This window comes from Perissodus microlepis, chromosome 14, assembly GCF_051167445.1.
Source record: "Perissodus microlepis isolate ML-2025 ecotype Zambia chromosome 14, ASM5116744v1, whole genome shotgun sequence".
NCBI lineage: Eukaryota > Metazoa > Chordata > Actinopteri > Cichliformes > Cichlidae > Perissodus > Perissodus microlepis.
This window is the reverse complement of record NC_140474.1, coordinates 641,698-666,205: the sequence shown is the minus strand read 5'-3', so window position 1 is coordinate 666,205 and position 24,508 is coordinate 641,698. Positions and strand designations below refer to the sequence as shown.

Sequence of the window (24,508 nt, the reverse complement as noted above, 5' to 3'; positions counted from 1 at the left end):
CTTTGAAACTGCATTTTATCCTTTAAAAATTCAGCTCTCGAATAATTTCAGTTTCACTTCTCAGCATTCAGTTTCAGTTCTACAATTCAATTTCAGTTCCAAAATTCAGTTTTTTGGAACTTACATCCGGTTCCGGTTCAAGCGCAGATTAATAGAACTACGTTTTACTAGCGGACCGAAAGTGTTACTGACGGGAATCTACAGCGTCTTGAGCTGAATTAAGACTTCAGAAGTCATTCGTCATGTCGAATGACCAGCGGATAAACTCTCAGGTTGGTAATAAATGTATTACATGTATAAGAACAAGCCTCATGTTAACAAATGATAGCTGTACAGTAACTTTTATGCTTATTGTAGCTGTTAGCTAAAAACGCTAATTTAGCGTAGTTTGCCCTGAATTCAGCTTTGACAAACAAATATGATCGACTGTTTCTAGTAGAATTCCAGAGTTGTCATCTTGTACCCTCTCAGAGTACCCCCTCTGTATGCTTGCAGAGACCCCTACAGTAGGGAAACATGCAAAACGGTGTCCAAACCTTTGTGTTTTAGCTTTATTTATGTCTTACACAGCATCCCAACTCTTTAGCTAAGTTAATAACTTTAGCTAAAGTGAATAGTTAGTCTAATTCATTAGTGCAGCATTACTGGATCACCTCTGTTTGAAGTGATATAATATGATATACAACTATCACTGAAACAGCAAACTTTGTAAATAAGCAAACAACACTTCTCATTCTCTAAACGTTTGGCCACAGCTGTAGATTACACTATCAGTGCTTGTTCACTCTTGACAATAATAACATTTCTAAATTTACTTTGTGCATTTACAGGTAAACAATATCTAATATTTTATCTAAATGACTGCTTTGTCTTTGAAAAGGGTGAAGAGCCTGAGGCCGGTGACAGTCCAGTTCTACTCTAAGTACATCCTTACAGTGGCTCACAGGACAAGGCCACATTCCTGTCCTGCCAGAAGAGAAGAGAAACTTCAGAGGGTCCAAAAAAATGTAATTAGATTACTGTTACTTTTCCGTAAGCACGCTGCGTTACTACATTATGAAACCGTAATTTTGTTTGCGAGAGTGTCTCATGACAATGATGTAACCGTGTGCAACGTTCCCGGTAACAGATGTGTGCAGCTCAACAATGGATAATGTTGGGTTTAAGTCAAACCTGCTGCGAAGACAGAAACTGTTACTGAAGTAGTGGTAAATGAACTTTTTTTTTTTAATTATTTGAAAATATATGAGTGCTTGTGTATAAATACACAAACAATACACCTATGCTTTCAATTGTGTAATTTAAGTGATCTAGGCAGCTCTGTTTTAGAAGTTCAGTTAATGCTAGAAATGTGTTTTGGAGTTTGTATGTGTTTTGTCTCTGGGGGCCACCGCATATATTTATATATAAACATATATAAATAAAACCACTTTTTTTTACATTAGTAATTTCTTTTGTGCATAATTTTATATTATTGTTAATAATAAATTAATTAAAGCAACAAAACAACCTGAAGAGCCGGTTCGGAGCCGAAAGAGCCGGTTCTCTAAAAAGAGCCGGAAATCCCATCACTAGTGAGGCCAGGTGCGGTGCACAGGTAGTGACGGCTTTACATCTCGCCTGTTTGGATCCAGAAAAACAGATTGTGAGTATTTTAATGTAGGAGTAAAGGACTGGAAGCAGAGGGACTAAGATGCTGACAGTGGTGTTAAAAAGTCCATAAATGTTATTCACTTTTGTACCTGAACATGCCAACTTAACAATCAGATAGTTACTGCAATACAAACTGTTGATGGTGTTTCCACACAGCGTCAGGCAGAGGGTCAAAGATAAGCCAATCAACATGTTAATAAATGAGAACAAACATACCGAAATAATAAAGAGAAATACTTTGTTATACGTCATTATGGCGTTGTATTGTAAAGGACAGCAGACAGCGAGGTATCTGTCATGAGACATGACGGCTAAAATACAAAATTCAATGACAGTGTACGTGTACAAACAATAAACCTGCAGGAAGCACAGAGGAGCAGAAACAGTGTGAACATCAGAGAGGATCTGAAGCAGGAGGGACGGAAACAGCCCTGTACTACCATACAGCTCATTCACAAACAGGCTGCACAGAAACATGTACATAGGTTCATGTAAGCTTCTGTTCACACAGGAATGTGATTCGGTTATTGACCCCCCTCTGAGGCGGTCAACGCGTCACAGATCACCACCTAGGCGACTTCAGTATGCCCACTTAGGCAATCCATTGATATCAGTTGTTCAGTCTCTGTTAGTCTGTCAGATGCTTTAACCACCAATTCTAACTCTTCAGTCGTACATATTGTGTAGTGTTAACATGCAACAGGACGTGCATGTATTCAAGGGGGGAGGGTGTAACCCAGAGTAAAATCTGTTTTACTAGATTTTAGTAATTTCCTGCCATTGAACGCATCACAAATACATGACTCCAACCACATGACTTTGCTCAGCCAATCGGATGGCATGTAGGTCATAGTAAGCCTGTCCCGGCTTCCTCCCGTCCGATGTGTGGAGGCAAGCCAGGTGACAGAGCTCTTGCAGGTTTGTATTGGCTAGGGATGGGTATTGATAAGATTTTCACGATTCCGATTCCAGTTTCGATTCTGTTTAACGATTCGATTCTTTATCGATTCTTTATCGATTCTTTTTAAAAAAGGAGAACACTAAGGTCGATTAGCTTAGAACTTTGTTTTATATCTTCTCTTTGAACAAGATAGAAATTTAGGAGTGACATGGCCTTACAAACCCAACAGTGAGATCTTAAGAGATCCAGCCTATGGCTCTTCAATGGGGTGTCACAGGGTCCCCAGGAAAAAAAATTGTAAATGTAAAATGATAAAATAAATATTCTTCTGTAGCAATAACAAAGTATAACATAAATTATTCTGTAGCAATTACACAAGAATATCCAGTAATGTCCCTGCCTACAATTAAACACATTCACTGACAGAAAATCATCTGCTGTGGCAAATGGGTGCAAGCCTTTGGCCACAAACTGAGTCACTGCTCGGTGACATTCGTCTATCCTGGCCTGAAAGGAGACGCTACCGGTAGACTGCAGTGAGAACTGCCAGCATCTGAGCCAGACTCTGTCTCTCTCATCACGGTCACCTAAATGCACAGTAATGGCAGGTTTTGTAATAAGGCAGATCGCGCTAACATAATATGCACTGTTAGTTGATTATTTACCTGCCGCATTAACGGGAGAGGACGTGCAAACGTTACCGCTGTTGCGTTGAGATTCACGAGTCCGGAGCGAATTAAAAACACGACATTCATTTAAGGTCATCGCGTGTTTTGTGAACAAATGCTTTTGCATATTCGTAGTGTTTCCTCCCTTAATTTAAATATCTACTTTGCAACTATTGCACGTTGCCCTGTTGTCATCCGTTCTCGTAAAGTATAACCAAACTTTTGAGCGTTTGAGCCGCCGTGTTTCCTGCCAGGTAAATGACGCTCCGCAACGTGGTGACGTCATTCGGGGCGACTGGAATCGATAAGGGAATCGTTTGCAAAAATGGCAAATGATTCCAAGGAATTGAAACAGTGGGAACCGGTTCTCAACAAGAACCGGGTTTCGATACCCATCCCTAGTATTGGCAAACACTTGCTTTTCCCGTTTTAATGCATTTTTTAACACCAGCTAACTTGTGCGACTTAGACGCTGATTACTGTGAGCCGGAGCCATAGTGTTGTCCTGCACTGAACAGAACGGAATTGGTGAGTTTGAACTTTTCATTGACTGTTTGTGTTGCTACCAGCTGACACTAATTGGCTGCTGCCGGTCCAAACAATTTGATTTTGATTTTTGATTTGACCGATAGTTGTTGAATAACAAATGTTGTGAAGCTATATAATATGTATATAGCAGTTGAAATGTTTTAGTTAAATCCTTATTGGTTAAATATACTGTTTGTTTATTTATAAATTGTGTACACAGGAACAAGAATAACTTGATGTATTTAGCTTAACTGGCTGACATTTTTGTATTATTCTTGTGATTTCTTATTGGCCTTGTTTATTTAATGCAGGCCAGGTGAACCTTTTTGGGAATGGAAAAGGATGGCGAGCCAATGAACGGCTAGGAGCAGGACTCATTCTGCATTGAAGCTTCCACTGGTTGGGTAGGAATACACCGAATACACTGATTTCCACAATCATACACACCATTCCCCCCGTTTATGGACAACAGCGCTTGGACATCTCTCATGGACATTCAGATAAAAGTCATGGACTTCAGTGTGGATCAGTGTTTTTGATGTTAACATGTGTTATTTATGGGGAACTCTTTTTGAGAATCTATATTGCTTGGTATAAGCCAGAAGAATTTGCTTAGTTGTCTTTGTGCACCCCCACTGGCTTTTTCGGTTAATTGAATAGCTGCAGCAGGAGTGATTATTTAAGTTTTCCTTTTCTTTTCTTGTTATTTTTCTTTGGTTTCGGTTAAATACATGGTACCTGCAAAAGCATTTTGTGTTGTGTGTATTTATTAATTACTGCCCATCAGCTCCAGTAGCATTCCTAAATCTTCTGATTAATAATGACCTAATATTTCACTCAATACCTAGCCTGTATTAATTCATTAGCGCTTCATCAGTGTTACATAACCACAATCAGAGACTTGTTGGCAGCAATGATCATGATGTATAATATAGGAGAGTTTTAAACTTCCAACATCCATGTAACCTCCAAGAATGAAACAAGGCAGAGGAGAAAGTTACATTTAGCATAGTTTTTCTTTAAGTCACAAAATAAGTATAAAAAGATGACACTGTGTGATTCAAATAATTACCCCAAAATCTTCAGCAACATTTGGAAACAAAAGTTTTGTTCTTCTCTGAACTTTTTATAGTAAAAACCTGCATTAAAGACACCACCTCACCTGCTCACCTGTGAATACTCCTGCAGGTGTTTCCACCCATAAAAAGCTGCACCAACCACTGGGGTGCAGCTTTTTATGGGTGGATCTTCCACAAACTGACTCAGTCCACACACAAAAAACCCCGTTAGCTAAGAAGAGTATGAGTGATTGGTCCAGTTCATGCCAAGAGGAAACCAATGGCCCTTTTCTGAGTAAAATGGTGATTGACACCGAGAGCATCTCTACATGTAGGACTGGAATAATCACTGTGTGACATAATAATATAAATGATATAAAATAAAGCATGCTGGTTATTATTTCAAGAGAATTTCAATACAGATCAACTTTAATGAAAGCCTTGTGCATCCACAGGTGCATTTCCCAGGAGCTTTGTTGTCAGGGGCGAACTGCCCCTTGTAGGATCTCCAGAGAACTTTGGTCCTCGTGAGGGGCCGCACTGTGATCTCACAGGGCCTAAAAACAATAACTCAGCCTCCTGTAAGTACTAACACTTCCTGTAAGTACTAACAGAAGGGGCTGAGGAAGTTGAGTGCTTTCTGGATTGCTTCGTCGTCATGGTGGGAGCTCTGTGGTCTGATCTTTGATTGATGAATCTGGCTTTAGGAACCTGGAATGTCGCCTCTCTGGTGTGAAAGGAGCCTGAGCTGGTGCTTTAGGAAGGACAGGTTACATATAGTCAGGATTGTCTCACCTTGGTTTCTGGTGCTCCAGGAACCAGTTTCCTGGAAGCAGCCTGGACTTTATGCCGATTGGAAATGGTGGGTATTCTTGCATCCCCAAGTTTGCTGCCTGCACATTGGGTTTTTTCTGTGTGGACAAGAGGGTTACTTTCCTGCACCATCTGTTAAACCTCTCCCTGAGTCTCCCTGAGTCATGCCACCATGCCCACCTCTCTTAACCCTTTAAGACGTACCATAGATCCAAGTCCACCAGAGCTTCTCTTCATATTTTTACATGCTGTAGTGCCATTTTTTTGGGGAGCATTTCAAGTTGCTATACGTCAATACAACAAATTTTAATAATATGTATGCATTAAGTGTACAATAACTGCATAAATTGCATATTTATTACACATATTTCTAGTTAACAATTAAACTGTACATGCAAAAAAATTGCACAAAATAGTTTCCAACCACAGGATATTTATTTTGAGTGTCTTCATAATTCTATTTTTATATACACCAATTTTTATATACTGCAGGAAAAACCAAAATAAATATTACAATGCAATTTTGCAAAAGCAACCCAGCATGTGCATCAAAATGAACAATTTCCAACAGTGTAATTTGAGTTCTAAGCCTCCCAGAAACTATACAGAAAGGCATAAACTCAAACATGAATTTTAAAAACACCAGTATATCTATAGAAAAAAAACTACACTTTCTGCAAAAATGACATCACTTCTGGTTTTGGGCAGGTAATGGCGGACATCAGACAGATCTATTCCAACGTAGCAAGTGTTATGAACAGCTGATCAGACAGGCAAAGCATGTTTCTGGAATATTATGTTTTTGTTGATGCAAATGCTTTTTATGCAATTTTTGCAAAGCCATATGTGGAAGGAAACCGTGACCTTGGACAAGCTGAATACGTAAGCTGTAATTACAATTCCTCCGGTTTCATATGCAAAAAATAATAATAATAATAATAATTGCGTTAGCTTATGTGGTTGGAATTCTACCGGACTTTAAAAATACAGCAGTCCCTTTTTTATCCCGGGAGTTACGTTTTAAGAATAAGCCGCGGTAGGTGAAATCCGCAAAGTAGCCAACTTTATTTTTTACAATAATTATAGATGTTTTAAGGCTGTAAAACCCCTCACTACACATTTTCACACTTTTCTCTCTTGTTTAAACTGTCAAAGTTCAAACCTTCGTGGAAAAATAAGTCCAGTATTATAGAATGAAACCAAAGATCAAACCCTGTTTTCATGGGAATAGAGCAGCTGCCTGAGAATTCAACATTAATGGATCAATACTGAATCAATGGTACGGAAGTAGAGGAATGAGCTGAGTAATGTTTGACTTATCTGACTGTTTTGTTTTGCTTAATGCGCCTTATAATCCGAAAAATACAGTAACTTCTACCTTCCTGTAGCATGTCCAGAAGTCCAGCTTTTTGTGTGATGGTAGCATCTTCCTCTGCCTTTTGGGTGCTACTGCAGGAGCCTTTGAGCAGAACATTGTTTGTTAGAGAAAACTTACAAACATACAGTACAGCACTTCAGAGTCACACTGCTAGCGATTTATGTATGTAGGAGATTTATGTAAATTTGACAAGCTGAATGCATTCTGCACTGTACAGGAGACACGGCACGGAGGAGATTCATTGACAATGGTCTACAGCCAATCAGGACGCAGAACACAATGCGCTGTATGGGGGAAAAAAAAAAAAGAGAGAGAGAGAAAACATGCAAAATTGCACAAAAAAAAATCAGTGAAACAGTGAGGCCGCGAAGGGTATAACGGTGAAAGGGCGTTATAGCGAGGGACCACTGTAATTACACAAAACAGAATGTGCCCGCTCCAACCGACCATAAAGGAATAGACACCCTCAATGGCTACAGACCTATAACCCTCACATGTGTAGTCATGAGGTGTTTTAAGTGGATAGTTTCAGCACATCAGAGACTGTCTACTTTCCTCTCTCGACCCCTATCAGGTTGGTTACAAAGCAAATTGATCCATGAGGATACCATCACCCGTCACAGAGTGCTGAGCCATCTGGAGAACAGGAAGCGCCTGGTGATGATGCTCTTTGCGGACTACAGCTCAGCATTCAACACCATAATCCCCAACATCCTCAGGACTAAACTGGACCACCTTCAGACCCCTCCTGGATCAAAGAATTCCTCACCAACCGAAGCTTCGCAGGGCTGCGTTCTCAGCCCCCTACTGCACACCCTGTACACCTATGACTGTACACCAAACCACCCAATCACAGTGGTGTCATCATCATGTATGCCAATGACACCACTGTGATTGGGCTCATCTGTGATGGAGATGAGATAGGATACAGGACGGAGGTAGAGAACGTGTCCTGCTGGTGCTCAGAGAATAACCTGAAGCTGAACATCCTAAAACCAAAGAACTCATCATGGACTTCAGGAGACACAGACGGGTCCACTCCCCTCTCATTATAAATGGAGAACAGGTGGAATCTGTCTCCACCTTCAGGTTTCTGGGCATCCACATCTCAGCTGATCTCACCCGGACCCACAACAGCATCGCCCTGGAAAAGAAGACCCAGCGGCAGCTGTACCTCCTCTGTGTCCTGAGGACGAATACCCTGGACCAGAAGCTGCTGCTGGCCTTCTACTGCTCCTCAGTGGAGAGCGTGCTCTCCTCAGGGGCCACGACTGAGAGCAGGAAGGCTGCACAGAGGGTCATTAACACTGCCAAAAACATCATTGGCTGCCCTCTGACACCCCTGGAGGTCATCACCTGATCCTCCTGTCTCAGGTAAACCAGGACCATCACAGGTGACCACGCCTACCACCTGCTGCCCTCTGGTTGGTGCCTCAGGTCAATCAGATCCCACACGTCCTGTTTTCTATATATTATTTTTGTTGTATATAAACTCCCCTTGTCTTTTATTCATTCCTGCTTTCTACTTTTTATATTTTTATTCCTGCACAGTTGGTGCTGAACACACAAAATTTCACTGTACATGTACAGTGACAATAAAAAGCTATTCTATTCTATTCTATTGTGTTGCTGGGGGATTGTTGCCGGATGTATATATGTCTGTACCATGTTCAAACATAGGGATGTGCATAAGCGCACATGGCACCAGGACACCCTAGGTCAGCGGTCCCCAACCCCCGGGCCTCGGACCGGTACCGGTCCGTGAGTCGTTTGGTACCGGGCCGCGAGAGTTGAGGCTCAGGTGTGAAATGTGTGGTTTTCAGGGTTTTTATCGGTTTTCAGCGTTATTTTGTTATCGTTTTTATCGTTAACTCGGTTTTCCTGGGTCTTTTCACGTGTGTTATGAATAAATCTTCTTTTTTTCGGTACCGGTACTAGTTTTATTTTGTTGTATTTATCCGCGACACCTTAAAGGCCGGTCTGTGAAAATAATGTCGGGCATAAACCGGTCCGTGGCGCAAAAAAGGTTGGGGACCGCTGCCCTAGGTAACAGGTCGATGATCAATTTTGTGATCATCAAATCATTAGATCTGCAGTCATGTGTTCTGGACACCCGGGTGAAAGGAACAGAGCTGATCACCAGCTGGTGGTAAGTTGGATCAGGTAGAGGGGGAAGATGCTGGGTACAATTAGAATATCTAAACATAAAGTGAGGGTGTGCTGGGAGTATCTGGCAGAGGGTCCAGTCCACAAGATCTTTAATTCCTGGATCTTGCAATGCTTCAACAGCATTTTGAGGGAAGCTGAGTGGACCACACCTTCATTGTTGAAGCTGTGTACGGAGCTGTGGCCACATGGCTGAATATAAAGAAATGAAGATCTTTTGCATATCAATGTATTTTGATTCCATAGGATTAGGATAATCATTGATTATAATGAGTTTAACCTGGGAACATACTGCCTATTTCTGTTTCAGCAGTGCAATATGTAAGAAAACCTTCTCATAACTTACGATATTGTGTCTGTTTTCCTTGTTTTTTGTAACCTACTGGTCACAACAAAGTTGAAACAATGACAAGCTGTTTCATGACTAGCTGTGGCCTATTGCTGAGTCCAGGCATTGAAGTCGGGGTTGCTGACTGTGAATTTTCATTATGCAGCCCAAAGAGGTCACAGTGATGTGAAGGAGGCCATTATAAAAAGCAGAACACTGCTGTCACGCCAGGAACTGCAGGAGTGGACAATGTTTGGATGTACCAGGTTGTTGGTAACACTTTAATGAACTTTTATACCTATTTACACCGATGTGGAATATACATAATAAAACTGCATGTGTGACTCTTTAAAGTTTTCTGTAATGTGTTTATATTATTCTGTTTCTTAGCATGTGGCTAAAGTGCAACATTAAATGGATCAGCAGCGAGCTGGTGGATGTTCAGAGTCGGTGTCCACATAAATATGGATAACACATTCTACAACATCAGGAAAAAGCTGGAGCAGTGTTTCAGAAAGTCTGTATGAAGTTTGCAGGGTGTGTCTTCACGGATGGATCCTCTGAGGGGGGTCATTACCGTCCTCAGCCCTCTGAGACCAGAGCTGAGGTCCGCTCCGGCTGATTGGTCTCTCTGGTCAAAAGCACTCACAGATAGTTGCATCAGAGGGAGTTGGAGGAAACTGTGGCTAATGAGGAGACACCTCAGGGACAGAAATGTTTACATGCACAGGTGACCTTTAATCTACCGGTTACAGTGATGATGTAACTCTTACAGCATCAGCAGCCTCTGCAGGTTTACTTCAACAGAAAAGTTCTCTCACTTTGTTCAAAGTCTTAAAGTCATCTTTTGTGGAAATAACTAAAAGTCAGCTCTCGAACCAAGACGGCACTGATCCCAGCGCCACGTTAGCCTCCTAACACACAGCAGGCCTGAGGGCCACTGAGGGTTTAGAGTCAGGCTGTCACATTAACTGCACGCTGAGACAAGAAGAAAAAGGCCACAAACTCTGTAAAAAGGAGCTGACGTCGCTCGCACTAAAAACAAAACCCTTTAAATATGCATTTTTATTAAAGGCTGCATTTGTGTGGTAGAAATTTCACTCCCTTCAGAGAACACTGGACCGTCATCGCTGCCAAACGTGAACCCATGTCTGAACCCGGCCTTCAGTGAACCCTGATCTAAACCTCAAGTGGGTCACTAAAAGTCAGCGAGTGCCTCTTAACTGCTCCCCTCACAAATCAACTGATTTAAGCATTTCTAATGAAGTGTTGCAAAATTCAAAAAGAGAAAGTTGAGCCAGGTTTTCCCAGAATGCACTTTGTGAACTTTCCTGCAGTGAATGATCAGAGACAGATCTGCCACCAAGTTCCTGCTGCTCCACATCACAGACATGAAACTGACGCAGGTTGAGACTGATAGACCATCACACGGATCTGGAATGATCCATGTGCAGAATGACCCCACGGTCAGCTGATCCTGTTAAGCAGAAATGTTTAAGGTGGCAAAAATGATGCAAACTCAAACTTATGAATGTATTGTCTTCTACTTTAAAAAAAAAAAAATTGTCAGAAGGTTCAATTAAAAACTGCAGTTTCCAAAAAGTTTAATTTTCTGGCAATTATTTCATAGTTCAGACTTTACAGGGTTAACAACCTGCAGAGCAGCAAGATCCTGTTGGGGGTTAGGTCAGCTTAACTTTTAAGGACTTGAACAGAAAGCATCTGGACTTGTTTAATTTCACAGTGGACATAAACGACCTCACTCAGAACTGACAGAAGTCATCTATGTTCACTATGAATGACCATCTTTGAACAAAGGGGGGCTTACAACTCCGATTTATTCTGGGATCCTTCCCAGATGCCTTAATGCCCACTCACATCTTGTGTCAGTCTCACAATGGTTTCAGCCCAAACCTCTGCTGGTAATGACCCACAACCTTTTTCACAATGGACGGAGGGATTGGAGAGCAACTTCGGGTTACTATCTTGCCCAGGGATATTTGGCATACATACTAGGGGGATTGAACCACCAACCTTGCGATTAGTAGGTGACCTGCTCTACCTCCTGAGCTACAGCCAGTCACCTGTACGGCACCCCATGTGACTCAGAGCGGCCAGCCCGGGACAGCCCTTTGCCACATGGCTTCGCCTCTCTCTCTGTCTTCACTGCACTGTCTAACAAAGGTGGTAAAAGGCCAAAAATAAACTTTGAAAAGTCCAGTCGCTTTTCTTTCCAAGCTCCTCAGACAACCATCACCTGGATGGCCTACACAGAGATGTCAAATTAACTTTTAACCCTTTTTACTGAATTTTTCCACGTTGGTCCGGCTGTATGGAAAGTGCAGCTGTGATGCATGTATGAGCTGAAATCTTCTGTTTGTGGTTTCTGAAAATGTGCTGTGTGCTGGATGAGGTAAAGACTCTGGTGTGTCATTTCACTCAGAATCTCTCAACAAAGCGACGGCAAACCGTGCCTCCGCTGGAAGAACTGTAATAACTGTGTAAGAAAGCTATTGTGATTCATGCTGCAGCACACAGTATTTGAGTCTGAATCAAAACAGCCTTTTAGGATGTGACTCTAGCTGTAAGATTCACGAGCAACCAGAGGAGTAAGATGGCTTTCAGAGGCTGCTGGTTTGAATCTGCACAGAACCGTTTCAGAAGAGTTTACACGAGTCAGAGGCAGCCATGTATTTACGTGGAATAATATGCAATAATAATAATAATATACAATATTCACCACAGTGTTCAGAGCAGACATGATGATGATTTTGGTTCTGCAGTTATCTCCTTTTGTGAGCAAACAGACGTTTGCGGATGTTGGACATGTTCAGTCCGTACAGTACGGGGTTAAAGAGCGGCTGGCAGGTTAGAAAGTACAGCGATAAAACAATGTGCACCATGCTGTGCACACTGCTCAGACTGAACCTGCTCTGGATCACTTCAAAGCAAACACCAAAAGAGAAGTTTATCAGAGAGGACAGGTGAGGCGTGCAGGTGCTGACGGCTTTCTGTCGGGTTTGTTTGGATCCAGAAAAACAGACTTTCAGGATCCTCACATACGAGCAAAGGATTAAGATAACTGGAACAAAGACTGTGAGAGCTGTGATAAAAAGACCATAAATGTTATTTGCTGTGGTTTCAGAGCAGGCCAGTTTCACAATGGAGTAGTTCAAACAGTAAACCTTGTTAATGACGTTCCCACAGAGCTCCAGAGGAGCGATCAGTAAGATCAAAGTAAGAATGGTAAGAAAAGAGTATAACCAGGAAAGTGCAATCAGCAAGACAACCGTTGCAGGCGTCATACGTGTGTGATATTGCAGAGGACAGCAGATGGCGAGGTATCTGTCATAAGACATGACGGCTAAGATGCAAAACTCAACACAGACATAAGAAAACACACAGAAGATCTGCAGGAAGCACAGAGGAGCAGAAACAGTGTGAACATCAGAGAGGATCTGAAGCAGGAGGAACGGAAACAGCCCTGTACTACCATACAGCTCATTCACAAACAGGCTGCACAGAAACATGTACATAGGTTCATGTAAGCTTCTGTTCACACAGATAACCACAATCAGCAGGACATTGGCGCAAAGAATCAATAAGTATAAAGACATAACAACCGTGAAACAGAAATATTTCAAAGTACTGGTGTCGAAGTAAGCAGCAAGTGTGAAGTATGAAACCTTTGAGGAGTTTATGATGAGCTGTATTTTGTTCCCCTGCGTTGTGTCTTCACTGTGATCCTGCAAACACACAATTTCACATTTTAGGCGTTTCTCATCATAAGCCATCATCACATGATCAGAGCAGGGAAAACACGTTTCTCTCTTTATGTTAATGAACACAGATGTGCTACACACATCTGTCAAAGTATCTACTTAAAAGTATTCTCTGTACACAAACGTACCATTGTGTGTTTGTGAAGCTTTCCCTTACTGCTGCCACGCTCACTGAAACTTTGCCTGATCACAGAGGCAGCCGTCACTAAAGCTGGAGCTTTGCTGCGGATCGCTGACTGATGCAACAAATCAGCAGAAAAAAACCTGACAAAGACCGCCTACCTGTTCAGGGAAATGATGTCAGTCTTTGGCCTTATGAACAGCACAGTCTGCAGAGACCATGAAATACAAACTTTCCTGATCCTGGACACTAAACCACCAGAACAACCTCCTCTGCAGCACCCTGGTCTCATCACTAACTGTTCTCAGTGAGGTTTGAAGGTTTCATGGGTTTAAGAAGTTGTTAGTGGACACAGGTAGCTGCATTCTGACCACAGTTGTTGAATGAATCAGTGAGAGTATGGAAGGACTCAGCAAATTCCTGATCAGGGTGGATGTGAGGGAGTGAACAAAAAAAAGTGAAAACTTTTTAAGGACAAATATACTTGCCATTGTAAAATGTGTACATGGGTGGAGGAGGGTGGAGGAGGTGGGGAGGCAGATTGACCTGTTGGGGGGAGAGGTGGGGGCCGAGTCTGACTGAGGCCATGTCCACACTAATACGTTTTCGTTTGAAAACGCATCATTTTCTCTCCATCCAAACTGAGACGGCGTCTTCGGTCAAGGAAAACGGAGCTTTTTGAAAACGCTCTCCAAAGTGGATACATTTGAAAAAGCCGTTTTCGTGTCGCCTTGTGGACTGCAAAAAACCGAAGGTTTTCAAAAACGATAATGCATTTTAATCATGTGATGCAGTCATGTGACCTTTACAACTAAGATGGCAGATGGCATTGTCACGAAGTGGGATGGACTCGAGCGCAGACGAGGCAGCTAGAATACAGTTCCGTTTATTACTATACAACACCAGGTGCAAATATATACAGGTGAGAGGGTGGGGGGAATCCAGGGCACAGGGAAATCCGGGAAAGGAGCTCTTCACACACAAGGGACTTCACAAAAACACAGCACACCAGCAGCCCGCACACCAAGGGCTCCAGGGAAACGGAATTCCTGTTTACAGACAAGTGATTAATCCAAAGGGTCAGCGATACGAAAAGGCAAGAAGAGACTAGTACTCCGGAGCTTACTACCGAGGTTACTCAATAGTCCAGCGACGAGATGTTTCCAGCCACTGCCTTAAGTAGTGGATGAGTTTAGGCGATGAAACACAGGTGTGTGATTAACTTCAGGGGCGAGGGCCAGGGGCGGGAGCCCGCAATGAGCTCCGCCCCGGCGAGACACGGCAAGCGTGAGAGAGGTAGATGTAAACAAGAAACATATGTAGCCAACCTGAGTCAGCAGACACGGGGACCATGACAGGCATTGTACGGCAGTTGTTTTGTTGGCTCTCAATTTTGACAGCCCTATTAAAGATTAATATCAGTTTGTACATGCTCCAGAAGACGGAGTGTTTACTCAGAGCTGTTGTTCAGCAACTTTGTACCCTTGTGTTACTCGCAGCAACAAGTCCACCTCATTGTCAGTCCATTTAAAAAACTCTGTGCTTTTCCTCGACATTTTGCTGCAATGTTTCAAAGAGCCAGAAAGTAAATAAACGGCAGACGGAAATGACGCAGGTCGAATGCACAAATGGAAAACTATAGAGTGGACACGGATGTTTTTAGATTTAGATTTTCAAATTTATCTGGATTAGTGTAGACGTAAGCTGATGGATGCCGGTTGGTAAGGATGCCTTTGATCCAGGAGTGGGTGGGTGTCTGAAGGTGGTCCAGTTTGGTGCTGAGATGTCTGGGATTATGGTGTTAAATGCTGAGCTGTAGTCCTCACGTAGGTCTTCCTGTTCTCCAGATGGCTCAGTGCTCAGTGAAGAGCAATAGTGATGCTACATGGTATAATTTGCTCTGTAAGCAATCTGGTAGGGGTCGAGAGAGGGCAGCAGACAGTCTCTGGTGTGCTGAACGCTCCTCCCCTTTTGTGAGTGTGGATGCTTCCTCTCTTTGCTCTTTAAATGCTTTGCTTCTTTTGTTGATTTTTATGCTGATTTTTTCCCTTTTTCCGTATGAGCTTACCTGCGAGAGCTTCTGGACGCTTATAGATAATTAGGACTAAAGTATTCTTAACAGAAACAGCAACATTTTTATAGTTACCTTATCCTCAGCCTCCGTGTGTCTGTGGCCCACACACAGCTGAAGCCTGATTTACAGCGTCTGGGCACCGAGCAGCCTCAATAGCCTGGAAAGGTGCTAACCGCTAGGCGAACTAGCAACAAGATGCCTTCCCTCTCCACAGATGACTACCACAGCCTCCTGCAGAAGATTGCAGTACTGGAGACAAAAATTCATTGTTTAGAAGTAAACATGGAGGTAAATGGACTGTGTGGAAATGAAACAACCTTGCCTTTGATTCGAAACAATGGCGATGAGCAAGCTAGTACACAGCTAAGGAGCACAGATAACATGACCAAGAAAGTAGACTCTGTGCATTATAATAAATCCTCAAGCGATAATCCCCCCTTGGACTGTCTTGGTGCAAAACCAAAACATAAATCATGTCTCCTGGAAGGGGGAGGACATATCACAGGCAGGGCACAGCGAGCTGAAATCTCTGAAACCGACTGGCCTTCACTTCCTATGAGACAGAGAAGCTCTTCTACCCCTGTATACGAGAGGAAACAGGACTGGACAACCGTGAATAGGAAGGTTAACAACAAACCTCCAAAACAACTGAATGTGAAACTGCAGAACAGATTTGCTCCACTATCAAAGGACCCTGGATCTATATCGGACAACCATCCATCTAAAAGTAGCGAAGTAAGGTCTGAAAATCTGTTGAAAAGTAAAAGGCCACAGGGAAAGCTAAAGGCTAGGCCTGAAACTCTGATTGTGGGTGACTCTGCCGTAAAGGATGTACAAAGGATGTGCGGTAAGAACACTAAAGTCCTCTGCTTCCCTAAGGATATGGTCAACAACCTGAGGGAGAGAATTCTTCAAATTGCAGATGAATATCCAACTGTGACAAACATTGTTCTGCATACAGGGTCAAACAATGTGTCCAAACAACAGTCGGAGGTTCTGAAACGGGACTTTACTGGATTATTAAATACTGTAAACTCTCTGAATGCAGCTGTATTCATCAGTGGACCTGTACCGCCGGTCAGAGGAGGAGACGAGAGATTCAGCAGGTTGTTTACACTGAATAAATGGCTCATATCAGCATGTGCTGACCACTCAGTGCATTTTATCAACAACTTTAATATTTTTTGGGAACGCAGGCATCTGTTTAAAGCAAATGGATTTAATTTTAACAAGTCAGGGGTGAAACTGTTCACCTCCAACTTGTTTTATTCCATACGTCATCCATCTGTGCTTGGTGCCAAGGCTGAGATAAACGAGGAGTTATCTCATAAAGAGGAACAAACAGTACTGCAAGAACAGACAAAGCCCAGCAGAAACCTTGAGGAGGAGCCTCATCAGCCCCCACCTGGGATGAGCTTCAGAAAGGAGAGACATCTGAGGCAAGAAGAGGGGTCCCTATTTGCCTCCAACTCTCTCAACAACACCAACGACCAGGACCAGGGACCACGACCTTCCCCAGTCCCCCAAACCCCTGACAGGCCATCACCCTCCTCCCCCTCCCTTTCTCCCTCCTCCCCACACCTGAAATTCACTGAGGAGATGATGGAGCGGGTCAATGCTGGGCTCAGATCTACCCCCGGCCCAATCCCTTGTTGTCCCCCATAAACCCCCCACCAGAGCAGCCAAAGGTTCGCCATCGAGCCCCGCCTCCAACAGAGCAATTGAAGTCACATTGCCCAGCCTCGCCCCCCTTAGTTCCTCCTTACCACCTTCATGCTCTGTCTCCGCAGTCTGATGTGTGATGTGTGGAGGGTCCGGGCTGCGAGGATTATGGCAGTGGTGACTTTTCCCAGGAGAAGCTGGGACCCTGTTTACTAGAAGGTTTTAAAATTTCTGTACTTTTAGGTGACAGAAGGAGACATGTGGCCTGGTCAAAACACAGAGAGCTGCACTCTAAAAGATCTTTTTTTTTTTTTGTGTGTCCCGTTTGGATCTTTAGCCATCAGCATTGTTGTCTTAAGGCCAAGAAAGATGTCGAGCGGATTTATTTTACCAAGTGGATCATCATGGCCTTGCCATATTGGTCCATTTGATTGACCTTTATTATAATTATGAATTTATTTTATTTTCGGTTGCTACAAACGGGACAGACATGACTGGGGGATAGGACAGGGAGAAAGAATGAAAGAAAGAAAACCAGAGGGGAGAAGAGACGGTGAGAAGGGGGGAAGAAAGAAAAAAAAACAAACAAAACACCTGGATCACCTGTATGGAGAAAAAAAACAGAAGAGAAAGCAAACAACAAAGAGCAACATAATAAAAAAAAAAAACAGCACCATCACAATAAACTAGCTAGCAGTAGATAACAGTAGATACTAAATAATAAACGATATTGTGCAGCACGCAAGATAGACAGCGCACAATGTGCTTTGAGGCAGCAGCCAAGAAAGGTGTAGTCCGCGTCTGTGAACACCCGTGTGTACACCTGTGTGCATACCTGTGTGGATCAGCATGCTTGTATTCCAAAGGTTTCTCCATGTAACGATCTGCTAGGGAGTGTGGGGAGCCATAGCCCCGTCCACCAGGGTCTGAAGCAGGTATGGAGGAGATCCAGGCCCCAGATATCCAGAGGCCCCAGAGTACAAGGACCCGAGGAGGACCACCAAAGGGGGGGGAACCGTGCCACCCTCCTGGGAAGAGCTGAGTAGAGCCCCAAACGAGAGGTCACCCCGCAGCTACGGAGCAGAGGCCAGAGGGGGTTGCAGTGGCGTGCCCGCGGGCTCTGCCGGCAGCCAGCTGTGCCAGAGAGGACCGAGCTTCAGGCCCAGAGGCCAGAGGCCTGAGGGCATCCCACCCCCCGGAAGGAGCCCAGCCGGGCCACAGGCGCCCGGCCCCGCCAATCGGCCACCAGGAGTGAGCCGGTACATATATGAGCGCCCAGCCCCAGACGACAAGGACCACCAACACACCAACGTCTGAGGGCATCAGCCACCGGCAGGGAGTGTGGTGAGGGGAGATAGGCCTCCGTACTTTAGAGGGCCTGAGATGTACCCAGAGAGGTTGAGTCTAAGACCCAACCTGACATATAGACACAGACGAACAGGCACACGCGGACACAGACGTGCATTCCCACCCCCATATGCACAACCAAATACTCGGCACTCACCCAACGTGTAGACAGACACAAATAGACACTGCACAGACAGTCGCACTCCCCAAACATACTCTATATCCCAGGTCCAGGTACCCCCGCCCTCAGAGGGGCAAGCCGCACCTAGACCCAGGAGATGTAACCCTTCTCTCTGGGGTGGAGGCAAGCGGACCACCTCCTTATCTGCAGTAGCAGGGAGGCCCCGCATCCCAGACCCCAGTCTGACGGCCAGCACCTCCTCCCAGCCCCCCAGCCCTGACGGCTAACAGAACCGGGGTGAGTGAAGACCTCAAACCTCCCTACGCCCACTCATATGTAGTGTTGCTGTGTGCTGTTCTAAAGTGCATTTAAAACTCAGGAGAGCATGGTACTAGCTTCCTCTCAGAGAGCAGCACGGCTCCTCCCAAAAACCCTTAGTGTCTAAATGCATTTAAAATTGAGGGTAGGGCACCAGCGCCAGAGGTGGGTTGGAGTACAACGACCATCCTCTGGATGCTGTAAAACGTGCCCACCCCCACGGCCCTATATGTATGTGTTATGTGAGAGTGTGAGTAATGTGGATGTCTAGGTTGCAGAATAAAATTGAGGCACAGGCGGCCAGAAGGGGACAGAGGGGGAGTGCCTCCCCTACACCCTGGTGACATACCTGCACCCCAAGCCCTGCGTGTGTGGGTGGGTGTGGTAGAGCGGGAATAGGGAGGCAGCTGAGGATGGGGAGGGAAGAAAGGGAGGATGTCTGTGAAGGTTCTCAGTCATCCAGGTCATCGTAGTCAAAGGGAGGGGCAAGCGGCCCCTCCCTGGGGCCAGCTCCCCCACTGACCCCAGTAGGCACCCCCACGCTCTGGAACCCACCAGGGCAAGGTGGCCCAGGCCCATCCGGACCGGGGCCCGCAGCAGCAGCACTGCCCAGTCCCACAGAGTCCGGGGCAGCCCACCCGACTCCACCCCAGAGAAAACTGCACCCACCCCATCATCCAATCATCTCCCAAACTACACAAGACAATAGACACCCAGGTTGAGTTCATTCTCCCCCTCTCCTATATCTCTCCCCCCACCTGCAGAGTGAGCTCCTGTAGTGAGGAGACCACCTGCAAAGATATAACAACCTCCCCACCAGTTAGAGAGCCCCCTAGTTGGGCCGATGCACCAGAGGTCCCCTGCACTGGGGCTGAGCCCCCCTGTACCCACCCGCCCACTGCTCCGGCGACACAACAGCCAGGACCCAAGCCCCCAAGGCCCGGCCAGCACCCCAGACTGGGGGGCGGAGCACCCCCAGACCCCCAAGCCTCCACGCCCGTCCCGGACCCTCCCAGGGGCAGCCAGGCTACCAGGCCAGTAACCAACGTCCGCCAGCACAGACCCTCTCCCATCTCCGCTGTACGCAGCCACAAGGAAAACACCATCCAAGAGCCCCAGAGCTTCTAACCAGGTCATGGCCACATCCCCCAGGTTAGGCCCTCCAGGGAAACGTCCCTAGGGACTCCCCAGATGCCCTAAGGCCGTCCCTACCCCCATATCAACCACAATAGCGAAGGCAGGACCAAACCATGACCCCCCACCCCCACTAGGTGATGAAGCCGATCAAAGGAGCCCAAAGGGATTGATCAAATGTGATGGCAGAGGTTGTATCAAGACTAATGTGATCTATTAGATGGTTTTTATATTGGTTAGAATGAAGATTATTTTTATTTTTCCAGTTAATGAGGACCATTTTCTTGGCAGTGCATAGGGCCGTAAAAACAACGTGGGCTGTGTTTATTTCTGCAGTGACCTCATCCAAGTTGCCCAGCAAGCACACTAAAGGGGAGGCTGGAATGTTACATTTCAGACACTTTGATAAGTCTTCACATATCTCACGCCAAAACTTCTGAACTGGTGGACAGAACCAAAGAGCGTGGATGTAATTGTCCGGTGTATTTGCTGTGCAGTGTGAGCAGTTGTTGGAAGGCGTATAGCCCATCTTGAACATCCTATGACCAGTATAGTGCACTCTGTGTAATATTTTGTATTGTATTAATTGCAAACTGGGATTTCTGATCCATTGAAAGGTTTTTAAGCATATCTGAGACCAAAGGTTTTGGTCTAAGCTGATCGATAAATCTGCTTCCTATTTTGCAATAGGAAGGGATATTGATTCATCTATTTTAGAAAGTGTTCTGTATATTTTAGACAATAATTTGGGGGGTTTTAGGCTAAAAAATTGTACCACAGTTGGTGGTGTTTGTAATTCAGCTTCACTGGGATTAAATTTCTTTTTTACTATGGATTTAATTTGTTGATATTCCAAAAATCGTTTCTTGTTGATCCCATATTGTGTAACTAGTTTGTCAAATGAAATAAAGTCTGTTCCTTCCAACATATGTTCCAAGTATTTAATTCCTTTGCAACTCCAATCTGGAACGTTTATCATATTATTGTTTTGTAATTGTTCCACATAGGTGTACGTTTGCATGGGATTAATGAAGACTCTGTCATTTTTAGAAACTCCCACCATGCTGTCAGAGAAGAGCTAATATTGATGCTTTTAAAGCATTCATGTCGTTTGATGTTTGAGCTGATAAATGGTAGGTCTGAAATTTCTAGGTTATTACATAGTGCCTGTTCTACATCTATCCAAGGTTCATCTAAGAAGGTGTGTTTAAACCATCTAGAGATGAACTGAAGCCTGTTGGCTAAAAAATAGTGATTAAAGTTAGGCAGATCTAATCCTCCTTTATCCTTGGTCCTTTGTAGTGTTTTTAAGCTGATACGTGGGGGTTTATCTTTCCAAAGGAATTTAGAAATGTACGAGTCTAGAGGTCTGAACCAATCTTGTGATGGCTTATTTGGGATCATTGAAAATAAATAGTTTATTTTTGGCAAGATCATCATTTTTATAGCGGCGACCCTTCCCATGAGTGATATGGGTAAAGATTTCCATCTAGCCAGGTCGCCTTCTACTGTCTTTAAAAGTGGGATGTGGTTTAATTTAGTTAATTCTGAAAGTTTAGGAGCGACATTAATACCTAAATATTTTATATTTCCACATTGCAGTGGGGAAGGAGAAGAATTATGGAAGGAGCAATTAATCGGAAGAACTGTTGATTTCGACCAGTTAATTGAATAATCTGAGACACTTGAGAAGGAATTTATCAATGCAATTACCCCAGAGATATTGGTCTGTGAGTTTTGGAGAAAAAGTAACACATCATCTGCATAAAGGCTGATTTTATGTTCTATATTCTTACATTTTATGCCCTTAATTGTTGTAGCCTGTCTAATTGCTGCTGCTAGTGGCTCAATAAAAATTGCAAACAGTGAAGGGGAGAGTGGGCATCCCTGCCTGGTGCCCCTCAGAAGAGAGAAGCTGGAGGATGTCTGGTCATTTGTTCTGACACAAGCTGTTGGGGAGTTATATAATATTTTTAACCAGTTTATGAAACAGGGTCCAAAACCAAATTTATGTAAAGTTGCAAATAGAAATTTCCAGTTAACTCTGTCAAATGCTTTTTCTGCATCTAAAGAAAATATTATGGTTTCAGTGTTTTTACTGCATGAGTAGTCAATTAAATTAAGTAATCTACGTGTATTTGTTGATGAGTGCCTACCTTTTATAAAACCAGTTTGGTCAGGATGAATTAAAAGGTTTTTTTTTTCTCTAATCTCTTTGAGAGAGCTTTGCAGATTATTTTAAGGTCTACATTAATAAGGGATATTGGACGATAGCTTGAAGGAAATACAGGGTCTTTGCCTGGTTTTAGTAAGAGACTGATATTTGCAGAGTTCATATTTGGTGGTAGTCTACCATTTTCTTTGATTTCCTGCAACATCCTGTGAAAAACTGGTGCCAGAATCGTCCAGAATTCTTTGTAAAAATCTGTTGGAAAACCGTCTGGACCTGGAGCCTTATTATTGGGCATACTTATCAGAGCTTCCTGGAGTTCACCTGGCGTCAGTGGCGAATCCAGTGCCATTGCTTGGGTGTCTAATAATTTTGGAAGAGTTATGTTGTCGAGAAATTGATCAATTTCGTTTTTAGATGGGTTTATTTGTGGTGTATATAAAGTTTCATAGAAATCCCTAAAAATTTTGTTTATTTTTTTTAGGATCATATATTGTATTCCCAGATAAATCTTTAACAGCACATATAGTTGTTTTTTCTTTATTGATTTTTAGCTGGTTTGCAAGAAATTGTCCGGATTTGTTACCGTGTTCATAATTTTGCAGGCGAAGTCTTTGTACTAAGAATTTAGTCTTTTTATTAATAATTTCATTTAATTCTAGTTTTGTCTTGCGTATTTTGTTTAATATTTCTTGATCTTGGTGTGACACATAGGCTTTTTCTAAGGATTTGATGTTTTTCTCTAGTTCCTGAATTTTTTTGTTTTCTTCTTTCTTCTTATGTGATGAGAAAGAGATTATTTTACCTCTCATCACGGCTTTCCCTGCTTCCCAGAGGACAGATGCTGATGTTCCAGGAATGTCATTAAAGCCTAAATATAGAGTCCATTCTTTTTTAAAGTATTTGATAAACTCCTCGTCTTTGAGCAGTGATGTATTAAATCTCCAGTTTTTACTTGGTGTAGTATTATTCATCTGTATTAGTGTTAAAGATACAGGAGCATGATCGCTGACAGCTATAGGGTGAATCTCAGTGTCTGTAATGTGACTCAGCAGTGAGCTGCTGACCAGAAAATAATCCAGACGAGAGTAGGAGTGATGGACATGTGAGAAGAAAGAATATTCCTTACTGGTGGGGTGAAGGGAGCGCCATGCATCGCAAAGACCAAAGTCGCTCATATACTGTTTGATTATATTTGTGGACTGCCAGTTACGCTGAGTTCCTGCTGTATTGAGCCTATCCATGTCTTCATTTAGTCCCAGGTTGAGGTCGCCTCCAAGAACAATTGTGCAGTCTAGGTGTTCGGAGAGTGTACTAAAAAAACCGTGGAAGAATGAGGGGTCATCAACATTTGGACCATATATACTTACAATACCTAGCTTTTGGTTAAGTATAGATAGTTTGACGATTAGGAATCTGCCCTCTGGATCTATAACTGTATCGAGTACTGTGAAATTAATATTTTTATGTATTAGAATTGCTACTCCTCTTTGTCTAGAGTTATAACAGGCTGAGAACACATTAGGAAACTCAGGTGTTTTGAGTTTATTCAAACCTGTGACAGGCATGTGGGTTTCTTGTAATAAAACAACGTCTGCCTGTAATTTTTTAAGTTGGTTAAGTATTTTTAACCTTTTTTCCCTAGAGCCAGCTCCATGCACATTCCATGTGACAAATCTTAGCATGCCCATAGTTGTGTGTTTGTGGCTAATGATGTACGCTGTGTGTCTCGCTTAGACGGGTGAGGAAAATGGAAACACATCATTTTTTTTTTGTAAATAAAGAGAAGAAAATGCGCGGCGAGAAGCTCCATAGGTCTGACTATGTGTGTGCATAATAACTAAAATGAGAAAATGTGTGCGTGTGTCCTATATCTGTGTGCGCTGTGTGGCTGTTGTAAATGTGTTGCCTTTAAACGCATGTGTGTGCGTGATCGTGCAGAGTAAGCATGTAGAAATAGACAGTGTCGTTTGTGGATGGATAGGGAAACAGGTGATCGACATAGTGATAGAAAAGAGAAGCAAATAAACCAAAGAGCAAGGTGCGCGACAAGAGAGAGAGAGGAAAAAAGAAATAAAAACAGAAACATTCCAATTAAAGCATTGGCGGAGAGTGACGGTGACGTTATACTAAATTAGCAAACTGAAATTACATAGTTAAGCAAAAGTTAATACAAGAGAGTGTGAGTGAAGAGAATAGTGTAGCGGATTCTTATCTGGTGTGCGGTCAATACAGCCATGGAGTGGTGCCAGGGTCGCGGTAGAGTTGTCCGTCCACGTAGAGCCG

At 43.5% G+C, this 24,508-nt stretch overlaps 2 protein-coding genes across 2 annotated transcripts; both read right to left on the bottom strand.

Moving 5' to 3' along the window:
- Positions 1–1,136: 1,136 nt before the first annotated feature.
- LOC146372760 (olfactory receptor 8G2-like) lies at positions 1,137–4,671 on the bottom strand (the record flags this gene model as incomplete). The annotated part of the gene is made up of 3 exons (XM_084951541.1): positions 4,631–4,671; positions 1,570–2,161; positions 1,137–1,208 (listed from the first exon to the last, which is right to left on the bottom strand). Coding segments are annotated over exons 1-3 (705 nt in total), but the record flags the coding sequence as incomplete, so codon positions are not given.
- A 7,605-nt stretch (positions 4,672–12,276) lies between these two features.
- On the bottom strand, positions 12,277–13,287 carry LOC146372759 (olfactory receptor 51G1-like). The gene has a single exon (XM_084951540.1). The coding sequence runs from the start codon at positions 13,285–13,287 to the stop codon at positions 12,277–12,279; it is 1,011 nt and encodes a 336-aa protein (XP_084807666.1).
- Positions 13,288–24,508: the final 11,221 nt, after the last annotated feature.